The sequence below is a fragment of the Cebus imitator genome, unplaced genomic scaffold, assembly GCF_001604975.1.
Source record: "Cebus imitator isolate Cc_AM_T3 unplaced genomic scaffold, Cebus_imitator-1.0 Scaffold113, whole genome shotgun sequence".
Lineage (NCBI taxonomy): Eukaryota > Metazoa > Chordata > Mammalia > Primates > Cebidae > Cebus > Cebus imitator.
In genome coordinates this window covers 6,093,823-6,105,128 of record NW_016107428.1, presented here as the reverse complement: position 1 = coordinate 6,105,128, position 11,306 = coordinate 6,093,823, and the positions used below count along the sequence as shown (strand labels likewise).

At 36.7% G+C, this 11,306-nt stretch overlaps 1 protein-coding gene across 3 annotated transcripts in view; it reads right to left on the bottom strand.

The window, feature by feature from the left end:
• The window catches only part of SLC39A10 (solute carrier family 39 member 10), a 171,505-nt gene that overhangs the window by 15,595 nt on the left and 144,604 nt on the right, over positions 1-11,306 (bottom strand). For all 3 annotated transcript variants that reach the window (XM_037742088.1, XM_037742089.1, XM_017538747.2), the window contains 3 exons: positions 6,422-6,542; positions 2,004-2,372; positions 573-653 (listed from right to left, as the gene is read on the bottom strand). In XM_037742088.1, the coding sequence (XP_037598016.1) occupies positions 573-653; positions 2,004-2,372; positions 6,422-6,542 (571 nt within the window). The remainder of the gene's footprint in view (positions 1-572; positions 654-2,003; positions 2,373-6,421; positions 6,543-11,306) is intronic.

Sequence of the window (11,306 nt, the reverse complement as noted above, 5' to 3'; positions counted from 1 at the left end):
TAACTCTGTTACTAACCAGCACTGAGGTTTTAGAATAATCATTCATTTCCAAAGCTCTTATTTTATCTACGAAGTAAGATGGTTAGATGATTTCGTTTTCATTATATATATTTTAGTATCATAGTCTTAATACCCAAAAATCTTGTATTCATTCCTAGATGTATCTGCCTTTCAATAATGTAATTGCAAACTTTACCCTGATTCTTTTAAAAATATGGTCTATGTAGTATATGAAATAAATTCAAAGTAGATTAACATCAAAATGTGACATTTAAATTCAGAAAGATTTCTTTTTAAAAGTTTTACTTGGTGAACCAGTCATAATCTATAATCTTCATTATAATACCATAATTATGTTATTAAATGCAAAGGAAAGCACACAAACATTTCATCAATCTTAAGGAGCATTTTTTTTTTCATATTTTAACATCATGATATATCTAACAATTAATGACACTATAGTTGCCATCAGCCATTTTTTATGCTTGAACATCTCTAAAATTTGAATGTAATTACAATTAAGGAAGTCTTAGATTTGATGGGACCTGGTAAAATTTTTAAGGTTATATTACCTAATTCATGTGGCAGTTCATGACAGAAGACGGCTATAGAAGTACTGATTCCTCCTGTCAATCCAGCACTGAAAGCTGCGCCTGAGGAAGATAAGAAAAAAAACGAGATTTACTGATCTCTGTCTTCACATTTTCATTAATGATGACAGATGCAGTTTCATTTGCCTATCTAAATTAATTTCTTAATATATGAGTGACTCACTTCTCTTATACACCATAGTTTTTGAACACATACTGGGGTATGATAGGTATGTGACAACTAGAGAAACCACTATTCAATAAAAGCAATATTCCATACTGAAATTCTCTTATTTTTGTAGCCTTCCAGCTCACTAATATCTTGGGGATAATAACAATTTTCAGTATTTCAAGGTAGTGGTTTGATGCACAATTTTAAGTCTCGTAAGTCTAAGATTGTACTTGCTCTCCCTTTCATTGATCTTTATAGAGATTTAAATAGCTTAACACCCTTATCAAAACTTTCATAAGCCTAAAAAATAAATGGTACAAAGTATTACTTGTCTGGTAGTGTTGAGGACTGAGGTGAGACGTATAAATGCATCTAGGTCTACTAGCAGAATTCTTTATTCTTTAGTATTAACAGCTACTATAGGTTGAGCATGGTGGCTCATGCCCATAATCCTAGTACTCTGGCAGGCTGAGGTGGAAGGATTGCTGGAGGCCAGGAGTTCGAAGCCAGCCTGGGAATGATGGCTAGACTCTTGTCTCTATTTAAAAAACAACAACAACAACAACAACAAAACAGCTACTGTAAATTAATCATGTTCTCCACTTTCTGAAAGAAATCAAAGCTTAATTCTGGGCACTAATAGAGTCTGGATCTCAAAGAAAATTATGGATTCATCATATTTAATATTCTCTTAAGCTAGTAATATCACTTTAGCAAGATACTAATATATTTGAATTTAGTACAATGGATTTTTAATGTTGTAAAAATTTTTTTTTGCCTTTTCAAAGATATGGAAAATTTATTAAACCTAAAATTGAAATTAAACTGTTCACTTTCAGGGATATGTAAATGCACTGAAATATTTTCATATCCCTGGAAAATATCTCAGGATATTTTCATATCCCTGAAAGAGATTTACATCTCTTTGAAAACGATATGAAAATATAATGTTAATAAGCAGCTTTTTCAATATGGTCACTGTACTTTGAGAAATCAAGATATTAAAGAAATATACTACTGATGTGTTTATGTGCTAAAGAAAAACTCCACTAAATTATACCCTTACACTTCCAAATGTGACAAATGAACACAAAACTATATCCTTTGGGAAAATCAACCGACCAGAGTAATACATAACAGTGTATTTGTGAAGCTCCAGACAAATCTAATCTTACATATTGTAGTCCATAAAATTAGCATAGGTGGTGGAAGATTATCACCCATGTTCCCAGTCCACTTACCAATTGCGAGCCCATCACTGAAGTTGTGAATACCATCCCCCATGATCACCATCCAGGCTATATTAGCTATTCCGGTTTCTTTCAGATCGGATCCAGAATGACAGGGGCCATGGGAATGATGAGAATGCTTGTGGTGCCACTGATGATTATGCTTCCTCAGCACAGTTTTGTTCTCACCGTGGTGGTTAGGTGCAGCAGCATGGAGATCGTGCTCATGAATACTATGGAATCCATCACTGTGAGAATGGTCTATGATTTTCTCCTCTTCTATACAAAGGTAATTTTTAGGAGGGGATTCTTGTTGGCCTTCTAAATCTGTCAGTTCAGTTTCATTAAGTCGATCTTCAGAAACAACCGAGTCATCAGTTCCTATTTTTATAACAAAGGATATTCTTTGTCAACAATTAAATAAATGGATATTTGCTAATTTAAGCCTAGACAGAATAGCAGTGCAATGAACATTTCTTAAGTGAATGTCTTCTGGAATTCTTAAATAAATATATTTCCCTAAAATAACTTAGAAGCCATTCTAATTGAAAAATGATTTCTGGAGTCCAATTAAAAAAATAAAGTAAGCAAAGCAAAACAAACATGCACGCACAAAGAAGAAACTGGGTTTTGGGGGATTCAAAAGATGCTCTGGATAAGGTCAATGGGAGGGAACTGAAATCAAAAGCAGGCAAAGTCAGGAGAAAAATTGGAAAGCATGAAGGTATTATGAAAACTTAAAGAGCAAATTACAGAAAAGCTGATGAAAATCAAAGGGTGAATGTTATTGTAGCACTGACCAGATGTCAAAATGCAATCTATTTTTTTTTTTTTTTCAGAAAAATGCAAATCTTAGCATTTGCTCACTATGTTATTTGAGAAAATGAAAACATAAAATGTAAGTAACTTGCCCAAGTCATACAGTTAGCTGATGGCAAAGTTCTTTATATTCCTGAATGCTCCCCTATTTGACAATGCTACTGAGATCATTGTTGGAATTAAGTTCAGAAACTCACATAAGTGAGTTGATAAGCAAGATCTGATAAGCATTTCTTTTAAAAATTAAAGTTGGCCTTTCACCTTGTCTTCCACAGCTGTTAATTATATGACAAAGATCTGAATACTTCCCAAATTGTATTCTGGGGCAGAGTTCTACAGTTAGAGTCTAGGCCACTTCTCTTCTACAGAAAATTATTGGTAGATTCAGGGAAACATTAAGTTTAAACAGGGAGGAAATTAGGTTAAAAAACTTTTAAATTTTCTGAAAATCATAAGCTACCTCGTTACATCTATCTAGCAACCGAACAGATGGATAGATGAGCAGAGATTTTAGGTACAAAGGCAGACTCTCCTTTTTCCACATGAAATCAATCATATAGGGAGGAAATAAGAGAATTTGCACTATCAAGAAATAAAACTATTAATAACACTAATCCACCATTTGGAAAGCTTTTTGTTTCACTGATATTTTCTAGAATGCAAAATATTCCTTATCCCATAATATAATTTGTCCCACATTTCAGCATGAACAAGGCCAAAATCCACAAAAATAAACAAAATCACATTTAAGACTCACTTGTGCCTGGGCATGGTGGCTCACACCTATAATCCCAGACCAAGGGCAGGTAGATTGCTTGAGTCCAGGAGTTTGAGACCAGCCTGGACAACATGGCAAAACCCTATCTCTACTAAAAATACAAAAACTAGCTCGGCATGGGACATTCACCTGTAGTCCCAGCTACTCAGGAGGCTGAGGTGAGAGGATCACCTGAGCCAGAAAGATTGAGACTGCAGTGAGCCATGATTGCATCACTGCATTACACCTTGGGTGACACAGCAAGACCCTGACTCAAAAAAGACTCACTCACATTTAAGGAAATATACCTTAGAAATAACATGGGCATGGTTTAGAAGCAGCATTTCAATTTTTATGTCTTAAAAGTTTGTCTTAATTGTAATATTTTGCAACCCTACGATATTTTTAAAATATATGCTCCTTGCTGTATGTAACCTTTTTGAGCCATAGGATCCAAGCCATAAATTTCCGCATGTTGAATTCAGTCAGAAAAGAGGAAGGGTTTGCTTTTTTAAACTGCAACTCAAATGAGATAGGATGAAATCCTATGACAGTAAGCAAATACAGAACCATGAAAATTGATTGGAAATACATCTTTTCAATTGTAGCAATAATTGAAAGAACTGATAAAAGTTCATCTTTGGGACAGAAAGCCTTTTTTAAAAAAAATCACTCCCTCTATACCCTCTTCTCCTCCCTTATTGTAGCAGCTTACTGGGAACTTTATTAACTGTATCTGGAAAATTAGAAGCTACAATAATGATTAAGAGCAGAATTGTATTTAAAGTGCAGATCCTTGTTCTCTGACAATCTGTGAGGTCTGATAAACTAGAATCCAAAAAGTTATGGTAATAAGTACAGGCATTATTTCAGACAGTAAATGGCTTGTGATACTGATACTTGTTTTCAAATGTATTTAACTAACTGTAGTGTTGACTGCCTGACCAAATTCCAGTGAAACTGAATATACCAAAATATTCCTCCTTGGTCCTATTTACTAGTAACATTCATACTGTGAATGGCTGGTATAACCACCCCAGTTAAACCGTTTTTATAATTACTACTGCCAGCAATAGTGGCAAACACTGCAACCTTCCTGCATAAAAAGCATTAATTGCACGGCACCACACAAATACATAGTTTTTCTGACTTCATGTTTATTAAGTGAAATTTATTTCCTATGCTGTGGAAAGTTTATTGAGAACTTATATTTCATAAATGGATATCCCTATGACTGTGAAAACATGTCAAGTATCACATTAGTGTCACAGAAAGCATACCCCTATGCAATATGGCTTATCTATATTTATTTTATCCAAGCCTAGTTTATAATATGATGTAGATATTACTAGTCTTGAGTTTCTAAGAGGGTTCTTTATGATTATACCAGGTAAGTATATAAAAGAAATCAAGTGCTTTTATCATCACTTGATTATTTTCTTTAAAATCAGCTATCATAGGATACATTTTTATTTTATATATGCTGTTTCTTAATTAAAATATAATCACTAAAGTCTACTAATTTGATTTTAAGGTTTGGAGCATTACAGAATAACTAAATCGGGATTTATAAACCAGCTGTAATTAACAATGTAAAGTATTTTTTTTTTTTGAGACGGAGTTTCGCTCTTGTTGCCCAGGCTGGAATGCAGTGGCGTGATCTTGGCTCACCGCAACCTCCGCCTCCTGGGTTCAGGCAATTCTCCTGCCTCAGCCTCCTGAGTAGCTGGGATTACAGGCATGCGCCACCATGCCCAGCTGATTTTTTGTATTTTTAGTAGAGACGGGGTTTCACTATGTTGACCAGGATGGTCTCGATCTCTTGACCTCGTGATCCACCCGCCTGGGCCTTCCAAAGTGCTGGGATTACAGGCGTGAGCCACCGCGCCCGGCCAACAATGTAAAGTATTAATTATTGAACCTGAACCAGATTTTTAGGAACATTATGTTGTTTTCCCCCTTTATGGTTTTAACTAGAGGGATTTTTACATACTATTATTTGAGATAGCAGATAATTTGACGGAGAGGGGTAGAGAATTCCTTACAATACTCCATAAATTCAACATTCTTTACTACAGATAATAAATGATTATAAACAAGATGCATCTTAGATACTATTAATATACTAAGCCTTGGATTATACATTTAATATAGAACCTATTTTGAATATTTAGTTAATCACGGCTCCTAGCTTACAAGGGCTAAATCTAAGATTATTCCCATGAGAAATGTTAAATTTATGAAGAATAGATTTTGAGGTTTTGAATTACTTGTTTTCAAATGTATTTACTGACTGTAGTATTGTAAATGTTAAACTGAAATGAAACAATGAAAATCTCATTTGAGTTGCAATTTAAAAAAGCAAATTTAACAGAAATGTTAAATTTATGAAGAACATATTTTGACATTAATTTCTCAAAAACATCGGTGTCCAAACTCTACCTTTTTTCACAGCAGACACTAGCAAGCTAGACAAACTATCATAAAAGTATTTATCACACATAACCTGTGGTCTGTTGATTAATACAGTACTTTTTCTTGTGCGATTCTTAAGATTATAGCACAAGTATTATCTCAGTGGATTATCTAGAATAACATCTGAAACATGGGTTCATCTAGGTGTTCACTCTTTAAACCATTGTTTCTTCTATCCCAAGTTGGCTTTGCATCTATGAGTAAATAAATTCTTCAGCTACCTTATTAGGAGTGCTATGAGGGTAACACCTTTTCTCCTTTTCATCTTGTATTTAGTTTACTGTATTATTTGATTTCAGAATGAATGAATATAAACAGAAATTAAATGTAAGTTTGAATAAAAAAAAAAAGTTTGTCTTGAGTCAGAATTGCTGTCTACCGGCAAGAGGCTTGAGTTGAAGCCAGTCAGCATCTGGTGTATTGTTTAACTTGTGATCTGAAAGCTTTCTTCCAACAGTTGACTCTTCCGTATTCTGCTTCATAAACCATTTCTGTTTTCCCTTAAAAAAAAAAAAAAAAAAGTATCTGATATTAGTATTAAGTCTGAGGTCACAATTAGCAACAATATTCACTCATTAACACCTAAGGGTAAAATGGTGTTAACTTCATACATAAATTATTTTAAAGGGGCATGAAAAAAAATTTTCTGGGAGTAAAGCAATCCACAGAAGAAAAATCCAGCTAAATTTGTATTTTTTAAAACATTCAACTAAGAGGTTCAATTCATCTACATTGAGGAACAGAACACGCAGTACTGAATTATTTGATGGAACCCAAATGAAATGTGTATAATATGTGTAAAATCTCTTAATCAAAAGTGTAAAGTAATGGAAAGTTCCAAAAAAAAAAAAAAAAACTAAAAACTAAAGCTTATTTGTTTGACTTTCGTTCTATATTTAATGCAACCTCAGATTTCCCTGAATGTGACATAAAAAAGAGTCAAATTTGAGTGAGAATCTTAAGTTTGTAGTTTCCATCTGATACTTGAGCAAGTTTGTTAAATTTATTGAACATAAGAATACTCATCTGTAGGACATCATCTGAAGATGGCCGAATAGGAACAGCTTTGGATTGCAGGTCCCAGCGAAAACTCACAGGGTGGGTGATAACCGCATTTCCAAACAAATTTTTACTGCCCAAAGACAAGGAGATTCCCAGGCAGAAAAGCACCACGAGTCTCTAGCATGGCTATTTCAGCCAGTGCAGTGGGTCTCTGCACAAAAACTCACACACATCTGGATGCCGTTTCAACTGGCGACTGGAACGCCTGGGAGACAGAGTAGCCTGTTCAACTGAAAAAAAGGGGTCTGAAACAGGGAGCCAGGTAAACTGGCTGGGATGGTTCCATTCCCACAAAGACCGGCAATATGAAATGCTCTGGATTGAGAGTTTCACAGCAAGCACAGCTGGACCCAGGATGGTCCAGCTCTGTGGGAGAAAGGGTGTCTGCCATTACCAAGGCAGTCCGCCACTACCGAGGCAGTCTGCCACACCGAAGCAGTCTGCCATTACAGAGACAGTCTGCCATTACTGAGGCAGTTCTAACTATACCCCTATAAACAAAACTGCAAGGAAGTTCACACAGCAGCTGGGCTCAGCAATACCTCTGCTGGCAGAGCAGGGCAGGGCATCTCTGAAAAAAGGCAGCAGAATGACAGGAACTTATAAATAAAGCCCCACTTTCCTGGGACAGAGCACCTGGGAAAAAAAGGCGGTTAAGAGATCTGCTGCAGCAAACTTAAACATACCTGCCCAGCAGCTCTGAACAGAACAATGGAGCTCACAGCTCAGCACGTGAGCTCCTATAAGTGACAGACTGTTTCCTCAAGCAGCTCCCCGACCCCCATATAACCAAAGAGACACCTCATAAAGGTGAGCTAAGACTGAAATCTGGCGGGTATCCTTCTGTGACAAAGACAACAGAAGAAGAAACTGGCAGCAACCCTTACTGTTCTGCAGTCCCTGCAGGTGATCCCCAGGCAAGAAGGGTTTGGAGTGGACCTCCATCAGTCCTACAGCAGGGGGGCCTGACTGTTAGAAGGAAAACTAAGAAACAGAAAGAAATAACTTCCTCAGCAACAAAAAGAACATCCACTCAGAGACCCCATCTGAAAGCCACCAAGCACAAAAACCACAGGTAGATAAATCCACAAAGATGGGAAGAAAGCCAAAAAGGATTAATATACCCAAAACCAGAATGCCTCTCTTCCTCCAAGGGATCCCAACTCCTCACCAGCAAGGGAACAAGGCTGGATGAAGAACGAGGCTGATCAATTGACACAAACAGGCTTCAGAAGGTAGTTAATAACAAACTTCTCTGACCTAAAAGATCTTGTTCTAACCAATGCAAAGAAACTAAGAACACTGAAAAAAGGTTTGACGAAATGCTAACGAGAGTAAACAGCTTAGAGAGGTATATAAATGAATTGATGGAGCTGAAAAACACAACACGAGAACATCGCGAAGCATACACAAGTTTCAATAGCCAAATTGACCAAGCAGAAGAAAGCATATCAGAGGTCGAAGATCGACTCCATGAAATAAAAAGAGAAGGCAGGATTAGAGAAAAAAGAGTTAAAAGAAATGAACAAAGCCTCCAAGAAATATGGGATTATGTGAAAAGACCTAATCTGCATTTGATAGGTGTACCTGAATGTGACAGAGACAATGAATCCAAGCGGGAAAACACTCTTCAGGATATTATCCAGGAGAACTTCCCCAACCTAGCAAGGTAGGCCAACATTCAAGTCTAGGAAATACAGAAAACACCATAAAGATATTCCTCAAGAAGAGCAACCCCAAAGCAGATAATTGTCAGATTCACTATGGTTGAAATGAAGGAAAAAATGTTAAGGGCAGCCAGAGAGAAAGGTAGGGTTACCCACAAAGGGAAGCCCATCACACTTACAGTGGATCTCTCAGCAAAAACCCTACAAGCCAGAAGAGAGTGGGGGCCAATATTCAGCATCCTTAAAGAAAAGAACTTTCAACCCAGAATTTCAAACACAGCCAAACTAAGCTTCATAAGAGAAGGAGAAATAAAATCCTTTATGAGCAAGCAATTGCTCAGAGATTTCATCACCACCAGGCCTGCTTTACAAGAGCTCCTGAAAGAAGCACTAAACATAGGAAGGAACAACCAGTACCTGCCACTCCAAAGACATACCAAATGGTGAACAGCATCAACACAATGAAGAAAGTGCATCAACTAACGGGCAAAACAGTCAGCTAGCATCAAAATGGCACGATCAAATTCACACATAACAATATTAACCTTAAATGTAAGTGGGCTAAATGCCCCAATCAAAAGACACAGACTGGCAAATTGGATAAAAAGTCAAAACCCTTCGGTGTGCTGTATCCAGGAAACTCACCTCACATGCAAGGATACACATCAGTTCAAAATAAAGGGCTGGAAGAAGATCTACCAAGCAAATGGAGAGAGAGAGAGAGAAAAAAAAAAAGCAGTTGCAATCCTAGTCTCTGATAAAATAGACTTTAAACCAACAAAGATCGAAACAGATGAAGAAGGGCATTACATAATGGTAAAAGGATCAACGCAACAAGAAGAGCTAACGAACCTAAATATATACGTACCAAATACAGGAGCACCCAGATACATAAAGCAATTTCTTAATGACCTACAAAGAGACTTAGACTCCCACACAATAGAAGACTTTAACACTCCACTGTCAATATTAGACAGATCAACGAGACAGAAAATTAACAAGGATATCCAGGACTTGAATTCAGACCTGGACCAAGCAAACCAAATAGACATTTACAGAACTCTCCACCTCAAATCCACAGAATATACTTTCTTCTCAGCATCACATCACACCTACTCTAAAATTGACTACGTAATTGGAAGTAAATCACTCCTCAGCAAATGCAAAAGAATGGTAATAACAACAGACCACTGTACAATCAAATTAGAACACAGAATTCAGAAACTAACTTAGAACCACACAACTTCATGGAAACTGAACAACCGGGTCCTAAATGTTGACTGGATAAACAACAAAATGAAGGAAGAAATAAAGATGTTCTTCGAAACCAATGAGAATGAAGACTCAACATACGAGAATCTCTGGGACACATCTAAAACAGTGGCTAGAGGAAAATTTATAGCAATAAATGCCCACATGAAAAGCAAGGCATGATCTAAAAATTGATACCCTATCGTCAAAATTGAAAGAGCTAGAGGAGCAAGATAAAAAACACTCAAAAGCTAGCAGGAGACAAGAAATAACTAAGATCAGAGCAGAACTGAAGGCGAGAGAGAGAGACAAAAATAAAAACCCTTAAAAAAAAAAATCAATAAATCCAAGAGCTGGTTTTTCAAAAGGATCAACAAAATAGACAACTAGCCAGTGTAATAAAAAAGGAAAGAGAATAATCAAATAGATGCAATAAAAAACGATAGAGGGGATGTCACCATAGATTCCACAGAAATACAAACCACCATCAGAGATTACTACAAACAACACTGCACATAAACTAGTAAGCCTGGAAGAAATGGATAAATACCTAGACACTTGCATTCTCCCAAGCCTAAACCAGGAAGAAGTCGAAACCCAGAATAGACCAATAAGAAGGGCTGAAGTTGAGGCAGCAATTAATAGCCTACCAACCAAAAAAACCCAGGTCCAGACAAGTTCACAGCCGAATTCTACCAGACATACAAAGAGGAGCTGGTACCACTCCCTCTGAAACTATTCCAAACAATCCAAAAAGAGGGAATCCTCCCCAAATCATTTTATGAGACCAACATCATCCTGATACCAAAACCTGGTAGAGACGCAACGAGATAAGAAAACTTCAGGCCAATATCCATGATGAACATAGATGCAAAAATCTTCAATAACATACTGGCAAACCACATGCAACCGTACATCAAAAAGCTTATCCATTACGATCAAGTAGGCTTCATCCCAGGAATGAAGGGCTGGTTCAACATACGCAAGCCTATAAATGTAATTCACCTCATAAACAGAACCAAAGACAAAACCACATGATTATCTCAACAGGTGCAGAGAAGGCCTTTGACAAAATTCAACAGCCCTTTATGCTAAAAACCCTCAATAAACTAGGTATTGATGGAACATATCTCAAAACAATAAAACCTAAATATGGCAAACCCAGAGCCAATATCATACTGAATGGGCAAAAACTGGAAGCATTTCCTTTGAAATCTGGCACTAGGCAAGGATGCCCTCTCTCACCGCTCCTATTCAATATAGTATTGGAAATTCTAGCCAGAG